Source organism: Neltuma alba, unplaced genomic scaffold (genome assembly GCF_004799145.2).
Source record: "Neltuma alba isolate B1F8T4 unplaced genomic scaffold, ASM479914v2 tig00003240_pilon, whole genome shotgun sequence".
Taxonomy (NCBI): domain Eukaryota; kingdom Viridiplantae; phylum Streptophyta; class Magnoliopsida; order Fabales; family Fabaceae; genus Neltuma; species Neltuma alba.
In genome coordinates, this window is record NW_021633202.1 from 53,101 (window position 1) to 75,501 (window position 22,401).

Below are 22,401 nucleotides of genomic sequence, written 5' to 3' on the forward strand. Positions count from 1 at the left end.
TTTTATAGTGGTATGCCTCTATGTTGATGATATGATTTATATGGGATCTTCTAAGAAAGTGATTGTTGATTTTAAGTCAAGTATGATGCAGAAGTTTGAGATGTCAGATTTGGGATTATTGCATTATTTTCTTGGTTTAGAAGTGAAGCAAAGTGTTGATGGTATTTTTATTTCTCAAAGAAAATATGCTCTAGATCTGCTTAAACGATGTCATATGTTGGGTTGTAAAACGGCACGTTCTCCTATGAATGTGAATGAAAAATTGAGAGCTGAAGATGGTATTAAACCTGCGAATGAAAGGTGATATAGGATTATGGTAGGTGGCTTGAATTATTTATGTAATACAAGACCTGACATTGCACATTCTGTGAGTCTTGTTTCCAGGTTCATGCATCATCCCACAAAACACCATCTTGGAACTGTAAAGAGGATCATGCGTTATGTTGCAGGCACTATTGATTTTGGAATTTGGTACTCTAAGGTATCAAGTTTCAAACTGTTTGGCTTTTCTGATAGTGATTGGGTAGGTTCAATTGATGATAGAAGGAGCACTTCTGGGTATGTCTTTACCCTTGGCTCAGGTGTTATATCATGGAGCTCAAAGAAGCAAGATACTGTAGCTCTATCTTCATCTGAAGCAGAATATGCAGCAATAACTTCAGCAGCTTGTCAAGCTGTATGGCTTAGAAGATTATTGGCAGATTTTCTTCAACCGCAACAAGATGCAACAGAGATTTATTGTGACAACAAATCAGCCATTGCGATGACAAAGAATGCAGCTTTTCATGGCAGAATGAAGCACATTGACATCCGGCACCACTTCATTCGTGATCTTGTAGCAGATGGTGTTATTGCATTGAAGTATTGTGGAACAAAAGAGCAAGTTGCAGATATAATGACCAAGTCACTTTCAATTGGAAAAGTTGAAGATTTCAGAATGCAAATGGGTGTCTGCAGCTTTGAAGCAAGGGGGAGTGTTGAATAATGCTTCACGTGCATGTAGCTGATTTATTTTATTATTATTTTATCAGTTGAATAAGTCAAGTTAGTTTCCAATATTCCCGCATGTAATCTGGTTTCATATCCCCCACTTTCCCACTTTCATTGTTTTAATTATTATATTCAGTTTTTGTCATGGAGTGGACTCCAAGTCATTGTAGGCCTATATATAGGCTTCTATATTCATCAATAAATTGTAGTATTTTCAGCGCCTCTTTCTTCCTTCCAACAGCAAATCTGGTGGCAACTCAACCAAAGATTGACACGCCTGCAGTTTCAATGTTTGCAAATTAGGCAGTTTACAGAGTGAATTGGGTAACTTGCTGATCTTAGTTTTAGAAAGGTCTAGATAATGCAGATTCACCAACTTGTCCAAATCCGGAGGTAACTCAACAAGCTGAATGCATCCACACAATTTCAAAGTTTGCAAATTGTACATTTTACAAACTGAATCTGGTACTTTATCAAATCCGGTGTCAGAAAAGTCTAAATAACGGAGGTGCTTGGAGTTGTTCATGCCAACACTTAATTTAGTAATAGCTTTAATGCTTCTCAAACTCAAAATTCTCAAGTGCTTAAATTTGGATAATATTTCACCCTCATCCTTACCCTCCTTAATGGAGAATGGTACTCGTTTTAATGACACAAAACATCGTAATTGTTTACACTCATGAAAGGGCTCTAGTAATATTTCACTGCTATCACGTGAAGCTGAGTATGAACAGTAGCGAACATTTTTATGAATGTTTCGCACATTACCATCCTCAATCCTTAAACAAAACTATCCAGATGTTGATTTTGCAAGATCATTTACAAGATCATGCATGATATACGCATTATGCGTTGTTGACTTTTGGAGAAATGACCTTGATTCCAGTTCAGCCAAGAATTGACTTCCCATTTCTTCCACATTTTTATTTCCTTGATGGCAATGCAACAAATCTTCGGCCATCCACATGAGGATTAGAGAGTCCTTCTCAATTGGATAGTCTTTTAGAAATATAGAACAAAATGCAAAACACCGTTTTAAATAAGAAGGAAGGTAATGGTAGCTTAATCTTAAAGCTGGCATTATATCGCTCTCATCATCTGACAACTGCCATATCTCACAATTAAGGATTTCATTCCATTGTTTCTCTGATGATTTCGTGTGCAAGAGGCCACCCAATGTTTTTATAGCTAAAGGCAACCCTTTGCACTTTTGGACAATCTTTTTACCTATTGATTCAAGATCTGTCCTCATGCTGTCATCCTTATAACGGAAAAATTTTCATATAAAGATGCTCAAGCGAGATGTTATGTTACAAGCATCCGTCGGCGGGAAATGCATATTCTGCAAATAATTTCCAACCATCTTCTTCATTTTATAAGGCCAAGCGGCACACTCTACTAGAGCAGACAACTAATGCTACTTTTTCACTACGTGTTGTAACAATGATCTTACTTCCTAATATCCCATAGAAAAAAGGAACTTGCAAAGATTCCCAATCAGATTGTCGCTCATTCCAAATATCATCAAGAACTAGCAAAAATTTCCACCCCACCAATTTCTCCTTCAATTTCAGCTGAAGCTGATTTAGGTCTTCATATCCAGTTCCGAAACATCCGAGTGCGGAAAGTATTGTTTTTGTGATTCTAACAACATCAAATTCTTCTGAAATACATACCCAAGCTTTGAGTTGAAACTGATCCTCTATCCTTACATCGTTGTACACTAGCTGAGTAAGAGCGGTCTTACCCAGTCCACCCATACCCACTACAGAAATCACAGATAGTGGGTTCATACTCAGATCCTCATCAAGTAAATGGTCAATTATTTTTTCTCTGTCACTATCTCTACTATATATACTGGACTCACCAACCACCAAAGATGTAGTTGGCAGTCTGGCGGATAGTTTAACACCAACTCCAGCTTCACTACCACTACCAGAGCCTTTCTTCAATCCCAGCGCATCCTTTTGTTTTGCAAGGAACTCCAGTTCATCAAGCACTTCCTGGATTCTTTCTTCGATGTGTTTTTCAAATTGATTAGCAAAAGAAGTAAAGATGCCTCGCACCTTTCTGGTAGCAGATTGATTCTCAGTTTCGATCTTCAGCCTGGTTCCCTCAGTAGCAATCTCATCTAAGAGGTCATCCGCGACATACACCGCATGTTTGAGCTCGTGAAGCCACTTGTTCACATTTGGGCTTGTGTACTGCCTTGCTTCTGCATCATCAAGCACTTGATTCACAGAAATGAGGGTGATGTGAAGCTTCTTGAGCACGCTATCCTTGAGGTTTCTTGATCGGAAGTAGTGGGTGATGTCAGAAGAAGCCAGCCTTTGAAAAGCAACTTGAAGAGCAGCAAAGAGAAATGCTCCACCCCCAAGCTCAGCAGCCATGGTTTCTTTCTTGTATACGATCAGAGGAGAGGATGTGGAGTGAGAGACAAATTCTCATTTCTTGTAATAACGAGTGCACAGCGAAGTCAACAAAAATTTATTGATTTGGTGGGGACGACATTGATGGGTTGGCATATAAGCAGTATCAGCTTTCAAAACAAGTACACAAATAAATGTCAAAGACTGACCTAAATATTTCAGTCATTTAAGATGGCAAAAAAAAAAAAAAAGATTACAAAATTAAATTTCGGGAAAATAACCAGTACTAAATCTCAGAAACTGTCGTCCATAGCTCCATCGGCAAGCGGGCAGCAGTTGTTATTAAAATTAAGATTCAGCCATTAAAGTTGTTATCAAAAGGATGCAAAATAACATATATGTTAACCGAATTCATATAATTCATAACTTTTGTATAGGTATTGAGTACATTTTATTAATTATTAACAATTTTTATTTAATAAGTAACAAGATTACTCTTTCAACTTTTTCACAACTTTTATCTGGGTATTAACTAGTTGGCCCAGAAAAAAAAAAGAAAAAAGAAAAACATAAGTATTAGCTGTATTTCATTAGTTATTAATAACTTTCGTTTAACAAGTAACAAGTTGTTCTAAACCAAAGTTACTTAATGGAAGAGTAACATTGTTATTTGCTAAATAAAAATTATTAATAACAAATGAAATGCAGTTAACACCTATGCAAAGATTGTGAAATGAAAGAGTGGCATTGTTATTTGCTAAATAAAAATTATTAATTGTTAATAAAATATAGCTAATATCTATATAAAAGCTGCGAATAACATATACTCAAAGTTAAATAGTTAGCATATATATTATTTTGCATTATTTTAATAACAAATATATTTGTAGCTTAATGGTTATCTTTAATTTCAACACTACAAGAAATTGCTGAAGTAGCAGCGGAACATTTCTAGCGGTTCAACAAAACCGCTAGAAATTCCAAATATTCCTAGCGGTTCCTATAAAAACCGCTGCAAAATACAGACGGTTTGACCATTACCCGCACATTTCTAGCGGTTACCACCTAACCGCTAGAAAATTAGAGCTAGAAAATTCCCCGGGCTTTGGCGGGAACTTGGCGCCAAATTTGTAGCGTTTACTTTCTAGCGGTTCAGGCTAATAAACCGCTAGACACCGAAAAATTCTAGCGGTTGATGCATGAAGCGCTAGAAATTTTTTTCATTCCCCGAGGAGTTTAGAAATTTCTAGCGGTTCGGTCCAAACCGCTAGCAATTTCTAGCGGTTCGGCCAAGAACCACTAGAAATTGTTAGCGGTTCGGCCAAGAACCGCCAGAATTTTTAGCGGTTCGGCCAAGAACCGCCAGAATTTTTAGTGGTTCTTGGCCGAACCGCTAGAAATTGCTAGCGGTTTGGACCGAACCGCTAGCCAATTCCCGAGGCACATGTGACCGTTGGGAATTTCTAGCGGTTCGGCTCAAAACCGCTAGAAATTTCTAGCGGTTTTGTGCCTAACCGCTAGAAAGCCTCGGTCTATATATACCCCCCCACACTCTCACTTCTTCAATCGTTCTGAAAGCGAAGCTCTGCTGAATTTTCTTCACAAACATATTCGAGTTCTGATTCAGTTGCAGATCCTTATTTTCAGGTAAAAATAGTACTTTATTGATAAATAATTTTTATTTTATGTTTTATTTTATTTATTTTATTATGTTATAGCTTATAAATAATTTTTCTTTTTATTTCATTTATAAATAATTACTATTTGTTGTTATTAGGATGCCTCGTCGACACGGGAAAGACCCAGTTGATCCTGAGAGAGCTGGACCCAGTGAGGTTCATCATGATGCTGGTGAGCCATTCCCCAGCATTCATGACTACGATCTGAGCGAGGAGGATATCCTCAGTTTTATGGAGCAGGATGGTGTTGAGCGGACTGAGGAGGCTCATTTTACTGGGGATGAGCAACCCCATGCTGATGCTGCTGACGAGGAGGAGGAGGAGGAGGAGGAGGAGGATCAGGGGAATGAGTATCCCCAGGCTGCACAGCGTCCTGCTCCGAGACGTCAGGCTGGTTATGAGGTGGAATTTGTCGGTAAGTATTTATTTAACTTTTTAAAGTTTTGATCAGTATTTAATTTATATAGAAATTGTATTAATTTATTGATATATAATTTATTTCTTAATTAAATTTTGCAGACACTGAGGGGAACAGGTCCTATCGGAGGCTGACAGCCAGAGAGCTGTCTATGATGACGGGCGGACGAGTGGTTATGCCGCTCAATGAGTTGGGCCAACTGACGAAGAAAGGTGGCCAGTTGTACAACAAGTACGTGCGCCTCCTTGGTCAGCAGTGGACGCTGTTCCCCATCTACGTGCAGGACTGGAAGAAGATCACCTCAGACAAGAAGCAGCAAGGCTGGGAAATGATGAAGGTAATATAAAATTGTTATTTATAATTTTTTTTAATTTAAATAAATGATTATATATTTTGTTTTCAAATAATTTAATTGTTTGATTATAATTTTTTATTTATTTAATTTGTTTGTTATTTATAATATTTTTAAAAGTAGTTAAATGAATATATATTTTTTATTTAAATTATTTAAAAGTAGTTAAATGAAAATAATTTGTTATTGATTTCTTTAATTTATTACTTATAATAATTTTAAATTTAGTTGAGTAAAAATATTTTTTCATTTAAATTACTTAATTGTTTAATTATTATTTGTTTTTGATTAATTTATATTTTATTTATAATATTGTTAAATTAGTTAAAAACTAATTATTTGTTTTTGATTATTGAAATTGCTTAATTATTTGTTTATAATTTGTTATTTAGTTAATTTATTATTTTAATCATAGAGTAAATTTATTCTGGGGGAGGAGTTGAGGGCTGACACGATCAAGAGGCTTGGGATGGCATGGAAGAACAGGAGGGCCGACCTGTGGAGGGAGAAGAAAGGTGACGGGACGAGGCCCCTCCATGAGATACTGGCAGATGTACCTGGTGGAGTCTCGGACCAAGACTGGTCCACTTACGTCTATTTTAGGATGACGGCTGACCAGATGGTATGATAATATTGTATTAATTATAATTTCTTTATTTTTTATCCGACTTGACTCATTTAATTTAATTTTTTTACATTTTGCTTCAGGCTCTTTCTAGGAGAAATGCTAGGAGCGTCAGGCATCAGACGATACGTCATAGGGCTGGATCCAGGAGCTTTGCGATCACTTATGACGAGATTGTGAGTACTTGAAATAAATTTATTAAATATGTAGATGTATTTAATTTGTAACTAATTATTTCTTTGATTTCATTTACAGAGGGAAAAGACGCAGCAGGAGCAGGGATACACGCCCACTTATGGCGAGATGTGGTCGATGGTGTATAGACCCTGAGACGGGCGTGCGTCGGATGAGGTTGAGGAGATAGCGGTAAGTAATAAATTAAATATTAATATAATATCACAGTGTAGATATCATTATATTATAATTAACTTCTTTATATTAATTTTGGTAGGCACGGATGACTCAGGTCGATTCCGAGTTGCGTGAGTCTCAGGGGTCTGCCTTGGATCCTACCGCCTCACTTTTAGCGGGTCGTGGCCGGCTACAGCACCCTGGTCGAGTTACCGGGCTTGGACTTGGACCTACACCGACTAGGTTGCCCCGCTCAAGTGGCGCTGGCCCTTCATATACTGCTGGGAGCTCTCATGCGAGTGCGAAGCGGCCGGGTTCCTCATCCTCAGAGGAATTGCGAGAGGAGCTCAGACAAGAGTTCGAGGCCAGAATCGTGGAGCGTGATCGTCAGTTCCAGGAGCGTGATCGTCAGCTCCAGACGCAGCTTGACCAGCTCTTGGCAGCTGCTACGGCTCTGCGTCATGTGGTGGTCAGTATAGCTCCAAACATCTCGGTTCCTGACATCCCCGACCTACACATGCCACCAGTCCCGCCCCTACCCCCCCATCCGCCAGTCCAGTCCCAGCAGGTTGAGCGGCCTGCCCACCCCCAGCCGGAGGATTCAGCAGAGGATGATCACGATGATGCTGCTTCTGCCCCCCACCCATGATTTGCTTTCATTGTATGAGATTTTATTAGAATCTTGATTTTACGGTTTTATATACTATTTAGATATTTATCTAAATTTTATATTTATTTGTTTCCTTTATTGATTTATTTCTATAATTTTATTTATGTCAAGTACTAATTAATATTGGAATATTTATTTATTTATTACAACATCAACATTACAATTTATTAAACACGTTAAACATGTTAATTAATCAAAATAATTCTATAATCATTTATTAATTTAATAAATATTTATTTTCGTAATGTTATTAATTTATTGTGCGGTATTTCTATTTAATATTTAAAAATAATAGCGTTTGTAGCGGTTCAAAAACCGTTAGAAAATTCAACTGGATTTTAACCATATTTTGTAGCGGTTTTATTGTGAACCGCTAGAAAATTTGCTAATTTTCTAGCGGTTCACAGGAACCGCTAGAAAATTAGCAAATTTTACCTAATTTTCTAGCGGTTTTATAACCGCTAGAAAATTCAAAACCGATGGAGAGAAAATTCCCGTTAAACCGCTAGAAATTTATCGGTTTGTAACCGATATTTAGAATTTCTAGCGGTTAATAACCGCTGGAAATTGAAAATTTCCGTTAAAACCGCTACAAATTTGTAGCGGTTTTGTAACCGCTACAAAAAAATGACCGTTCCTCCAGCCTCCTTTATAAGCTGAAGCACTTCAACTGAATTCCATTTTAACTTCTCTTTGAGCTCTGTGTCATATTTTCACGAAATTTGAGCATTATTAGTCATGGATAGGTCGTGGATCAACTTGCACCGGTCGACTCCGCAATACTTGGCTGGTCTAAACTATTTCTTGGATTTTGCTTTCGCCAATGCTGCCGTAAATGGTAAGATTCAGTGTCCCTGTCCTAAATGTAATTTCAAAAAGTGGCATCCCAAAGATATTGTTAGGGAACATTTAATCTTTAAGCCTTTTCCGCGAGAGTACGTATTTTGGCAACTACATGGGGAACGGCTAGATATGGGTGCTGAGTCAGTGCCAGTAGTTTCACGGATGGGAGTTCGAGTGGATGAAGCCGATGCCGTGAATGATGCTGTGCGTGATGCTTTTGGTGTTCACGAAAGCTCGAATCCCAACGAAGATGAAGTAGAGGGACCTCAACCGGAGTTTCTAAGAAACGAAACTGCTCGGGAATTTTTTGACCTCATGACCGAAGCTGACAAGCCTCTTTATTCTGGGTGTACAAAGTATTCGAAGTTGTCATTCTTGGTGAGGCTGTATCACATCAAATGCTTGTGCGGTATGACTGACAAGGCGATGTCTATGTTGCTGGAATTACTGGGAGATGCTTTCCCCCAAGCTGAATTCCCTCCGTCTTTTTACGAAGCAAAAAAGATTATTAACAAGCTTGGCTTGAACTATAAGAAGATAGATGCATGCCCAAACGACTGTATGCTATACTGGGGAGATGATGCCAACAAAGAGATTTGTACGAGATGCAAGACGTCACGCTATAAGTCGGTACGGAAGGGCAAGAAGCAAAAGAAGAAACCGGCCAAAATTCTCAGGTACAAATTATTACAGCGTGTTACTTGTTCCGTCTCTAAAATATTCGATATTTGAAATTCTTAAAACAATTGATTATGTCATCAATTTTCTTAAATTGAGTCAATATTTAGTACTTAAATATTCGGTATTTTAAATTTTTAATATATTATTTTCTTAGATACTTTCCTTTGAAACCACGGTTGCAAAGAATGTATATGTCATCAAAAATGGCTCAGCACATGAGGTGGCACGCGACTGAGGAAAACCTAGATGGTAGGTTAAGGCACCCACGAGACTCGGAGGCGTGGAAAGCGTTTGATGCGAAATTTCCAGACTTTGCCAATGATCCTAGAAATGTACGTCTTGCATTGGCAACCGATGGTTTTAATCCCTTCGGAAACATGAGCACAAGTTACAGTATCTGGCCGGTGGTGTTAATTCCATACAATCTACCACCTTGGATGTGCATGAAGCAGAGCTCCTTTTTGCTTTCCATGATCATTCCTGGCAAGAAAGCACCAGGAAATGATATTGACGTATACCTGCAACCGTTGATACACGAATTGCTCGACCTATGGACGAATGGTGTTGAGGCATATGACTCACATGACAAGCAACTATTCAATCTCCGTGCAGCCTTGATGTGGACAATAAGTGATTTTCCCGGTTTGGGAACTTTGTCTGGCTGGAATGTGCATACTGGGTTGGCCTGTCCTGAGTGCAATTTTGATTCTGTGCCATGTCGCCTTCCACACAGTCGCAAGTGGTGCTTCATAGGACATCGACGGTTCCTTGATTCCAAGCACAGACTTAGATTGCAACGGATTCGCTTCGATGGGAAACAGGAGAAGAGAGATCCTCCTGTTACTTTGTCTGGTATGGATATTTTGCGGCAGTTAGAAGATGTTCATATCGAGTTTGGTAAGAGTGTGGATCCCGAACGATTGGGACGACGATCTCGTGGGACATCTGATACGCAACCTATGCAATGGCGGAAGAGAAGCATATTTTTCACTCTTCCTTATTGGGAATCTAATTTGCTACGACACAGTTTGGATGTTATGCACATTGAAAAAAATGTGTGCGATAATGTGCTATATACGTTGCTCAATGAAGCTGGAAAGTCCAAAGACCATCTCGCAGCTAGAAAAGATTTACGGGCCTGGGGAATTCGTGAAGAGGCTTGGCCTGATGAAAACGACAAGTTTCAGCCAGCTAAATTCACCTTGACAAAGCAGAACAAGGATATCTTCCTCTCGACGTTGAAGAACATAAAAGTACCAGATGGATATTCTAGCAACATCTCAAGGTGTATCGATCTGCAGGCTCGAAAGGTTACTGGGTTGAAAAGTCATGACTCTCATGTTCTTATGCAACAGTTACTTCCATTGGCCTTGAAAAACACACTTCCTTCTGATGTATCGGTGGTTTTGGTAGAATTATGTTCATTTTTCAAGAAGTTGTGTGCGAAGGTCTTGGTAGCGGAAGAGCTTGATCAGCTGCAAAATAAAATTATTCTACACTTTGTCACTTGGAGATGATATTTCCTCCATCATTCTTTACTGTTATGGTTCACTTGACTGTCCACCTTGTTCGAGAAGCAAAGGTTGCTGGCCCAGTTCACTATCGATGGATGTACCCTATAGAGAGGTACTAGATTATCTTTTATTCCCGCCTCTTTAAATTTCACATTGTTCTTTCATTTACTCGTAATTATTAATGCAATTTTAACTTACAGGTACTTGGGAAAATTAAAATCATATGTTAGGAATAAGGCATGGCCTGAGGGGTCAATAGCAGAAGGTTATTCCGGAGATGAGGTCCTAACTTTCTGTTCGAGGTACTTTGATGACATGGAGACATCTTTTAACCGCCCGCGTCGCGTAGATGATTCTCCTCCCGGTCCTTCCACGTCAACTTTATTTCCTCCTGTTGGGAAACCAGTTGGAGGATATGAATTCTTCAGACTCACTCCTACAGAGAAACTCCAGGCACACAGACACGTTTTGATAAATTGCAGCCAAGTTGAACCCTTCATGCAGTAAGTATATATATCATATAAGCTCACTAGCTTTTACACTTTATATTTGTTTCTTACTGACTCTTCTAACAAATTACACTTTACTATAGTGAGTTTAGGAGTTATCTCAGGCGTCAGCTACGGGGCCGTGCGCGTTCTGCTGACATTGATAAAAGAGTCCACAAAGAGTTTCCCAGTTGGTTTACACGTCGAATACGTAATGACAACAGCCCATACACAGATGAATTCAAGCTCTTTCTCTCGGTCCGTTAGACCATGCACGAAGGTTTACCGCGTACAATGTCAACGGCTTCAAGTTCTGTACGGTTGGACGTGATCAGGGATTGCTCACACAAAACTCTGGAGTTTGCGGGACATTCGGAACGAGATGTTATGCTAGCAGTAGTGATGGCGATATGCGCTTTGGAGGCGTCACTTACTATGGAAAGCTAATTGACATTATTGAGTTGAGTTACCAGCTTTTCACCGTGACACTGTTCAAATGCTCCTGGGCAAATACGACAACTTCACGGGGACTCGCTACTGACCATTTGGGCATCACCTCAGTCAATTTCTCTAGACTTATTCATACGGGGGCATCTGAAGATGATGAGCCATATATCCTTGCTTCTGAGGCACACCAAATTTACTATGTCGAGGACGAGAAACATAAAGACTGGAATATGGTCGTTCACCTCAAGCCACGGGATCTTTACGATATGGGTGATGGTGACATTATTTACGACAGTGAACCCTTCCAACCCTCGAATTTTGAAGACTTCTTTCCTCAAGGAGATGATAATTTGCCACTTATCAGGTACACGTCTTTTCTTAAATTATTTAAATAATTAACTACTAATTACTAATTTTTTCCAAATACAACATAAATTTAACAAATTTTTTTAAAATGTGTCCTTTCAGGCCGGATGATGATGGAGAGTAGCAGCATCCAAAATAAATTATTTAACAAATTTTTCGTCCATAAATACATATGTATAAATTAAAATTCGTAAAATTTTTTTAAAAATAAAAAAATTTTCATTTGTAGCGAGCTACAAATTTTTCCACGAAATTGTAATTTGTAGCGGTTATTAATCGCTACAAATGTATTTTCACGAAATTGTAATTTGTAGCGGTTATTAACCGCTACAAAATACATACCTGTAAATTAAAATTCGTTCAGATTTTAAAAATAAAAAATACTAAATTTCTAGCGGTTAATAACCGCTACATATATAACCGCTACTAATTACTAGCGCTTATATATACGCTAGAAAATGAATAACAGCTACAAAATGCAATAAAACGCTACAAAAACACCGCTACAAATGTGTCGCTGATCTCTATAAATACCATATCTTCTCTACATTCATTTATTCCATCTCTTTTCCTTCCTCTCCTATTCTTCTTCATAATTCTCTCTTTTTTTCTTACTATCTCATATTGTGGTTTTTTTTCTCTTTACTCTATGGTAAGTGAATTTTATTTTATAATTCATTGTATCTTTTATTTGAAATTTACTAACATATTTATTTCTCCTTTCCTTTCAGATTTTTCTTCTCCACATTTGTCATGCCCTCCTCAACTGATTCAAATACTCATCAACCTAATACTATAGGTTCAATATTCCAAAATATATCATCTTCAATTCAACTATCTTATTAAATATTCAATTAAATTATCTTATTAAATTAAATTCACTTCTTTTGACACATTCATAATTTAATTACATATTTTTTATTACAAAATTTGAATATATAAAATGTAACATATAACTAATTATACAAATTAACAAAAATTCTTCAAAATAATTTATTTAATGGTTTTTAAAATTATAATATGAAAAACCATAAATTTTTTTTTCTGGCACGGTAAACATTTCTAGCGGTTCCGAACCGCTAGAAATATTTCGTCAAATTTAAATTTTGCGCCAAAATTTCTAGCGGTTCAAACCGCTAGAAAAGTTTTTCCCGCCATTCCTAAAATTCAATTGGCGGGAAAATTTAATTTCCCAAAAATTTCTAGCGGTTCTATAACCGCTAGTAATTTTCGCGCGCTACTGAAATTATTTAATTCCCGGCAAAATGAATTTCGTTTAGCAGGTTCCTAGCGGTTACAAAACCGCTAGAAATGTTCTCCGGGAAAAGTTTCTAGCGGTTTTATAACCGCTAGAACTTTTTCCCGGAAAAATTTCTAGCGGTTTTGTAACCGCTAGGAATGTGTCTCCTTCAGATATTTTCTAGCGGTTCGGAACCGCTAGAAATTTTCTATCGTTTTGACCATGATGTGTAGCGGTTGCGATAACCGCTAGAAATTTTTTCTTACACCTGTTTTTCTAGCGGTTTCCTTAACCACTACAAATTTTATTTGTTGCGGTTAAAACCGCTAGAAATGTAACACTCTAACCGCTAGAATTAACATATTTTTTTGTAGTGCAAGATACCCAAGTGGTAGTGGAATCAAATTCCACCTTTATTGGGTTTAAACAAAAAAAAGAAACAAGAAAAAAAAAACCTCTTCCCAGCCCCGGAGCTTTGACATTGGCAGCTTAATGGCGAGAGGTTTGATATAAATGGCGGCATTCTGCCTTTTAACTTAAATTTTAAAATGCCACTTCGTGATTTGTTGCCCCATTGTTTATGTACTCATTTTGAGATTTAGCAATTTTAAGATTTTTCACGAGTTATTTTCATATAATTTACTTGGAGAAATTAGATATTAACATGTTAAATCACGTAAGCGAATTCTTTCGTCAACATTTTCAACGATATAGAGTAACATTGTTATGATTGTAAATTTTTGGGACAAATTAAGAAAAATTTACACATTAACCCATATCATATTCAATATAGAAAATTTTATGAAACTCATAAATGAAGGTATTGATTAATTGTTTTTAAAAAGGCTTCAAATTTATTTATCACATAAAATAAGTTTCATAAATATGATCAAAACGCAATGTGTAAAACCTTACCAGTAGTGGCCAATTGATGAAGAAACTCGCTATTTCATGTATATATTTTGATTTCATTTTGGGAGCTTGGTAACCCCTCACAATGATTTGAAAAAAATACTCATATAAGTCCAAATAAAACTATTTTTACATACTTTACTAGGTTTTAGTAACACTATTTGTACATGAAAACACATTTTATAGAAATTTTTTATTTGAAATTTAATAATTTCAAGCTTCTTTTGATAAATTTTTTTTATTAATTTTTTTTTATTCGAGTTCAATATGAGTCCACACATCCCCGTTTTCATGTCCGAGCTAACCAGAAACTAGTCAGTGGGATCACAACATCACCTGCTTGTAAATCACGATTTTTATAACATTGATCAAGTGTTATTTTGTACTTGTAGAAAAAGAATTATTTTATATAATTAAATTTAACTTTGTAATGCTATTTGAAACTCTGAATTTCCTCCTGTATATTCCGACCTAACAGTTTCAAAGCAAAGATGTTGGAAGAGTAGAAAAGTGACAGACATAGGCTGACACCCCACAAAACAAATGCCCAGCTTGGTTGGGTAAACTTTAAATAAAATGACATACCATTCCAATAAAAAAACATATACCATGCATATGCCTTGAAACTTATTTAAAATGAGTTTTCAACAGTGATTTACAGTATACGGTGGAAGCACATAAAAAAAATTGTTTCAACTTATGCTAAACATGCTTACAAGTGTTTATATAATGGGCGGAATCAACTTTAATAGTCCAAAGCAGGCATGGCATAGATTAGAAATTGAGTAGGCGATCAGCATTTTAAAGAGATAGATCACCTCAGTAATCTATTGCATCAACATTAATGAAAAGTTACATGCTCAACATGTTAGCAAAATAAAGCGCCGTGAGTATGAAAGAGAATTGAAAAAAGTTTAGAACCAGCAGCATCTTTAATGCACAAATATCACAGCATCAAAATTTTCTGAAATACAACATACCCCATTAGAAGAGAAACAAACAATTAGACATGGGGATATATTTATAAAAAGTTAAGCACCGAGTTGCCTGAGATATCCAAAACTGATTGTTACCAGCAGATGAATTAGCTGATAACTGCAAATTCAATACCTATTGATCCTCCACTTTCTTCTTTTTTTCTTTCTTTTTTAGGCATTTCGGCCGATTCTTCTTCCTCGGCAAGCTTTTTCCTCTTTTTGCTTCTTTTCTCCCGCATCATCTGCATCATTGTCTCCGTTCAACTCACCATTCTCACTAGATTCCTTCCTTTTCTTCTTCTTTTCCTTTCCCTCGACTCTATTACCATGATCCTGAACTGCATCTGCATCCTATTCATTCTTCTCCTTCCCTTTCTTCTTCTCTTTCTTTTCTTTCTTCTTACTAACAGAAGGCTCCTGGGTTCCATCTTCAATTTTCATTGGCTCCTCTTCAGTGTTCACATCTGCTCGACGAAGAGTAGAGTCAGCAGCAGGATTATATGTCTGCAAAATACAGTAGAGTCAGCACTTAATGAAAATAGAGCAGAACATTACACGGAAAAGAATCTTCTTGTTTCAGAGCCTGTTTTTCATTGTTGAAATTCCTTCATGGAAATTACCCAATTTGAGTTCCTTCTCCCTCACCAATTTATAGACTAATGTCTCTTGAAGGTGGGACAACCCATGCTTGTTAGAAATTTCTCTAACATTGAAAGAAAACAGAAACCATCAAAATTATCAGCAATTGAGTTATACACAGCTCTTGCAATTGTTGATTTACCTACCCCTCCAATGCCACCAATTCCAATCATCAGCGGGTTTCAGTTGGACCCAAGATATGGACGTGAAACTATGTCTTTCCCCGGAAACTCAAGGGTAACTGAATAATCAGCAACTCCTAAAAGAGTGGGATTAATTGTCTTGGCAGAGACTTCACGAGTAATCGTTTTAATATGCTCTTGTTCTTTAGTAATCCTGCCCATAAAAGTTTATCCTTTGTTCAAACCAAAAATATATTGGTGGGCCAATTATAGAATGAAATGGAATGAGAATGAGGATAAAATAAACAAAAAAATTTTCAGATACACAAATCCACAATTATGAATAATAAGTTTAAATATATAAAACATGGTTCCATATAGTCTAGAAATTAAAACGTTTTCGCCTTCCTTCCTCGTAGTCGTAAGACACAAGCTCATTTCTAATATAAATAATTAAAAATAAGCATATTTTGTAAGGAGCACAATTTTAACTTGGGTTACAGTTATAAGAAAATATATTACTTACTATAAAAATCTAAAAAATTGGATGAAAAATAACAATAAGAAAAAGAGGGCATACCCAAGCTGAAAATGCCAGCCTGACAAGTCAGCTGCCTGAGTCAAAGGCCACCTCCACTTCTGTAACCTCTCAACCTTTATTCCCGGTCTGTTCTGCAGATTAGCCAAAGCTTGTCCGTAACTCCATGTCTGATGTCGCGCATCTGAGGGATCCACATGATAAAATACTGGACACACCAACCAACTTTCTTCTTTGAAACACTCAATTATCTGGACAAGTTCATCCAGACAGAAGGCTGAGGTTGTATAGTTTTTGGAGAAAACTATGATGGCTATCCTGGATGCCTTGATGGCTTCGAAAAGAGACGGTCGGATTTCTTTGCCTGCATAGAGGGATTCATCATCAATGAAGGTACGAATCCTGCGAGTATCTTCCTCTCTAGAGCAAAGAAACACATCATAACTCCATCTGTGGGTGACAGAAGGAGATCCCACTCCTTGCGCCAGCCAATCAAATGCTCCACCCACAAGCTCAGTAGCCATGGGTTCTGCTTCTGCTAGAAACCAAAGGAAATAAATTGAAAGTAAGTTAAATTTGATTTTTGTTTTTGACCTTGAAGTTAAATTTGATTTGGACCATATAAAACTATTTTATAAAGTGCTAAATCTAAATTGTTTAAGGAGAAAATCCTTAAAAAAACTGAAAATAATTAAATTCTAGATCAAGAATTCTTAAAACAATAAAATGTCATTTGCAAATCAAGCCTAGATAACATATCAAAATATAAAAATCTTAATTTGACATTGCATAATTTTCCGGTTATGTTTTATGGGATTTTTCTTTGTTCAAATTTAATCTAACAGACCAGAGGAAAAGTGAAGAGGAGCTAGAGAGAACCCGACTATTAATTAATTAATTGAAATCAATTAATGTTGGCAGTAGGAAGAAGTTGACTGATACCCAAACACACACATATGGTCATACATTCTTTTATATATATATATATATATATATATATAGGCACACACGGACACACACATATATTTGTTTTTTGGATCCAACGGAAAGGAAAGGCAAGACTACTATACGATTGAGGATTTACATCATCAACCCAAGCCAAGATCCCCGCTCAGACTGTCAGGTTCAAACACTCGAAAGCTTGGTGCACCACGCGTTTGGTAAGAAAGTCTGCTATTATGAAAAATTGACACAAATTTGAATTTTTATGGTTTTCCTAACATGGACGAATTTAGGATTGGACACGTAAGGAGCAAGAATTTGGGGAAAAAAATGCATGGGGGGCTGCAAAATGCTCAAAATATTTTTACAAGTGAAAAAAATTATTTTTGAGAAAATTAAGAAATTGTTGGCCACAGATTCGTCACTGTTTTACCATAACCGACAACTAGTTCAAAATCTGGACCAACACGTTGATAATGTCAAAATAGCAGCTGTCCTAGTGGCAAACATTAACGCTTTTTTATAAACCACCTGTTTAGCTTCAAAGAATTTATGAAAAATTACATATAAGTCCTGAAGAAAAGATTTATCTATAAGTGAGTCCTGTAAATTTGTTGAATACTCTTCTCAAGTCTCTGGAGACTTCATATACCCTGCGCCTTCAACTAAAGTTGGCCAGAGCACACTAGTCATGGAAAATAACTTACGTATTTATATTGAAAAGAATATGTTACTTTTGGTCCTTAATATAAGACTTAATTGACTAATTTAGAGAGATTAAAAAATTCCTAAATTACTTTAAAGTATTTATATTTATTTTCTTAAACTAATTTAACTTACTTATAAATTCATATATAACCTAATGATATACATAAGTATTTTAAAGAGATCATGTAATATATATTATAATTAAGTAATTTAATAATTTTCTTAATCTCTCAAAAATTAGTTAACTGGGTCTTATATTAAAAATTAGAAGTAGTATTGCGCTAACACAAAATGCCAGAAAAGTGGGGCATACCTTGATAACGCGTGATTTTTTGGACTGACTCTGCGACTTTTGTTGAATTTGGATCCTCATTCATTTCATCTTCAAGTTCTTCCCAATCTCGAGGCGATTGTTGTGCTTTTTGCCATGAGTTGCAATCAAGGTATATTCTCGGGTCCCTGAATCGAATATCTGCAAAGTCATTTTGTTGCCTGTATGCATGAACTGCCATAAAAATTTCCTTGTCCATTATTACTTCTTGTGTATGGCTCTTAATTGAAACCTTTACTTGATTCCATCTATCTGCATGACGAAGTTGAACCTTCTTAATTATGCTTTCCATGTCACATATGTATATATGATTACCCAGTATAGTTGACAGTAAAAGCCACTCTGAAGAAATATCTAACTTGGTGTCATTAATGTGCACTGAGAATATACATCTATAAGGATAAACTTGGTCATTTTCAACAAGAAACCAAAGAGCAACTTTTGGGAACTTATGACGAATCCAAAAAGACACGGAGCTTCCTCGACTATAATAGTCAAGCCATTGAGGGATTCTTTTTCCTGGCAAAACAAAGTTTCTTTTCCCGTTTCCAAAGTAGAATGCCTGCAAATTACATATAATACCGTAAAATGATAAATAAACTATAAGTACCCAAGGAAGATGATTAAGAAAAGATTAAAGGGGAGATAGACCTGATCCAATACTCTTTTTCTGGATGACTGAGACAAAGACGTGCAACCTATGGCGCTGAATGTTTCCAATTTTGGTGGCATCCTAATAATTTTCTGCAATTGCGTGCAATGATCCAGCAAGAGATATCTTAAATTCTCACATTCTTCTATGCATGCTGGAAGAGTTGTGAAGCTATTAAACCTTAGATCTAAATGTACAATGTCAGGAACACAAGAGAGACAGAGAGCAAGAGAGTCGTTTGTTAAGTTGCAATTTGAGAAACCGAAATGTTTTCTCAAAGACACGGTTGAGTTGTCTTCTTTTTCTTTTCCTTTGGTCAAAATGATTGAGCAGTCTGAGCTTGCTTTATTTCCACCATTGCATTTCTCGAAATCCTTTATCTCTTCACAAAAATTTGTTGTTAGGTCCAATAGGTTTGGCAACATACAAATACTAGCTGGTAATTGCTTAAGATTAGGACACGCTTCCATGTTTAAGCTTTCAAGTCCAACGAGGTTGCAAATTGAAGATGGCAAACTCTCAATGGCCGTACTCTCCAAATCAAGTGTCTTCAACTTCTCCATCTTGTCTGATATCTCAGGAAAACTTTTAAGGCTCGAGCAGCCAAAGAGATTTAGATGTTCAAGGGATGTTAGCTTAATACGAGGGGGTAAAGTCTTCAAGTTTTTGCATCGCATAGCACTCAATCTTTTGAGTTTACCCAAGAATCCAAGGGAATCATGGATTTTAGTTAAGTTTATACAACCATCAAGCCACAATTCTGTTAAATTAGGGACTTCTGACAAGTCTTGTATTTCGGTCAAGACTTTACAGTTGCTAATATTCACGCGACTTAAACTCTGTAATTTCTGCAAAATTGAAAATGGAAAAAGAAGTTAGATAAAGAAAATAAAAAAAGCGCTTAGTTTTAAGAGTACGTATATAAGCATACCTTATCAAAAAGTTGAGGCACTACACAACTATTGGACAAATCAAGATGGACAAGTTTTGTTGGATGAAAATTAGATGGCAAAAACTCAAAAGGGTACCCCTTCCATTCCAACACACACAGACTATTTGGGAGATATTTGATGCCTTCAGAAAAGCTTGCATTCTTTATGACAAGCACTTTGAGCTTCTCCATCTTCTCGAATGCCCTGCCATTCCATTGGATTTCTTTATCTTTGGGTAAATCAAGAATTATGACTTCAATTTCATCAGTGCCCTTTAAAATGAAAAGCACACAATAAATACCAAATTTTAAGTATACAAAAGTCATATAAATGTAAGAATTAAACAGTGTCATTTGTGTTGTGTTCGCACCGTGTTATTTTGCAAGACATCAATAATGTCTTCATAACACCACAACCTGTTGTGTTTCCCAGGCTCATTTCGTGATTGTTGCCGAACAATTTCTTTACCCATATCTTCAATCAAGTCATGCATTATCACACGATCTTTTTTAATCTTGATTAGAGATTTATCCATCAACACATTAATGGCATGTGTTGGTTCAACACCACGAAATCTCATCATCATATTTATGATGTCTCCCAACTTCTCACCATTAAAAAAACAGGCCAAGTCAAGAAAAATTTCCTTATGTTCTTCTCTGCTTAAAGCATTATAGCTTAATTTAAGGACCTCAAAAACATCTTTATCAAGTATAGCTTCATAATCATTTAATGCAGAACTCCATACATCAACTTCTTTACCACATAAATTAGAGCCAATCACTTCCAAGGCTAATGGAAGGCCACATGAATATTTTATGGCACGATTCAGAACATCCTTGTAATGATCTAAATCCCCCGTAAGCCCTTTAAAGCCATGCCTTTTAATTAACTGAAGAGATTCATCAGCACTTAACCCCTTGACATCATAAATTCTTTGGATTCCCTGACTTGCTAGCAACTGTTTATCCCTTGTCGTGATAATGATTCTACTTCCCAGGCCAAACCATTCACAGCTTCCAGCTAATGCTCGTAATTGCTCCACTTTGTCAACATCATCAAGGATTAAAAGAATCTTCTTGTTTTGGAGCCTATTCTTTATTATTGAAATTCCTTTATAGAAATTACCCAATTTGAGTTCCTTCTCTCCCACCAATTCACAAAGTAATGTCTCTTGAAGATGTGACAAGCCATGCTTGTAAGAAATTTCTCTAACATTAGAAAGAAAACACAAACCATCAAAATTATCAGCAACTGAGTTATACACAGCTCTTGCAATTGTTGATTTGCCTATCCCACCAATGCCACAAATTCCAATCATCAGTGGGTTTTTGTTAGATCCAAGATCCAGAAGTGAAATTACTTCTTTCCCTCGAAACTCAAGGCCAACTGGATATTCTGTAACTTCTAAAAGACTGAGATTGATCTTGGCAGAGACTTCATGAGTAATCGTTTTAATATGCTCTTGTTCTTTTGTAATCCTGTCCATAAAAATTTATCCTTTATTCAAACCAAAAATATATTGATGGGCCAATTATAGATGAAATAAACAAACAAATTTTCAGATCCACAAATCCACAATTATGAATAGTAAGTTTAAAAATATAAAACATGGTTCCATATCATCTAGAAATTAAAACGTTTTCGCCTTCCTTCCTTGTAGTTGCAAGACACCAGCTCATTTTTAATATAAATAATTAAAAATAAGCATATTTTGTAGGGAGTGCAATTTTAACTTGGGTTACAGTTATAGGAAAATATATTACTCACTATAAAAATCTTAAAAATTGGACGGAAAATACCAACAAGAAAAAGAGGGGATACCCTGGTTGGAAATGCCAGCCTGAAAAGTCAGCTACCTGAGACAAAGCCCACCTCCACTTCTGCAACCTCTCATCCTTTATTCCCGGTTTGTTCTGCAGATTAGCCAAAGCTTGTCCGTAACTCCCTGTCTGATGTCGCACATCTGAGGGATTCACATGATAAAACACTGGATACACCAGCCGACTTTCTTCTTTGAAGCACTCAACAATCTGGACAAGTTCATCCAGACAGAAGGTTGAGGTTGCATAGTTTTTGGAGAAAATTATGATGGCTATCCTGGATTCCTTGATGGCTCTGAAAAGAGACGATCGGATTTCTTCGCCTGCAACGAGGTATTCATCATCAGTGAAGGTACGAATCTCTCTTTGACGAAAAGACTCGCAGAGATGACCCAAAAAATTCAAGCGAATATCTTCCCCTCGAAAGCTAACAAATACATCATAACTCCATCTGTGGGTGACAGAAGAAGATCCCGCTCCTTGCGCCATGATACAGTAATCTCAGAGGTCTGTGAACTTGTAGGTTTATATTAATGTAAGTTGCCAACAGCAGGCTTCCCCGAAGGATCGTCACATTTCCTTTTCATTTGGTGGCCCTCTGAAAATAACAGAAAGACGAGCGCTCAATGGTCAAAAGCAAAACCAAAAAGGGGAAAGGCCAATTTATCTCATCAGATCAAATCAACAATGAATTTCAACGGACCAGTGGAACTGGGCCCTGTCTGGCAAACCTCTTTTCCAGAAACGGGGAGTGGGACTCGAATTGAAATCAGGGAGAACACCATGAAGGGA

General features: G+C 36.7%; 2 protein-coding genes across 2 annotated transcripts; both read right to left on the reverse strand.

The window, feature by feature from the left end:
- Positions 1-1,204: 1,204 nt before the first annotated feature.
- Positions 1,205-3,380, reverse strand: LOC114741026 (putative disease resistance RPP13-like protein 1). Its single transcript, XM_028929287.1, has 2 exons — positions 2,472-3,380; positions 1,205-1,396 (listed from the first exon to the last, which is right to left on the reverse strand). The coding sequence occupies exons 1-2, from the start codon at positions 3,378-3,380 to the stop codon at positions 1,205-1,207; spliced, it is 1,101 nt and encodes a 366-aa protein (XP_028785120.1).
- Positions 3,381-15,273: 11,893 nt separating this feature from the next.
- LOC114741027 (TMV resistance protein N-like) lies at positions 15,274-22,098 on the reverse strand. The gene is made up of 8 exons (XM_028929288.1): positions 21,611-22,098; positions 20,157-21,267; positions 19,786-20,058; positions 18,854-19,702; positions 18,185-18,764; positions 16,264-16,756; positions 15,774-15,897; positions 15,274-15,426 (listed from the first exon to the last, which is right to left on the reverse strand). Exons 1-8 carry the CDS (start codon positions 22,096-22,098, stop codon positions 15,274-15,276), a joined length of 4,071 nt encoding a protein of 1,356 aa, XP_028785121.1.
- Positions 22,099-22,401: the final 303 nt, after the last annotated feature.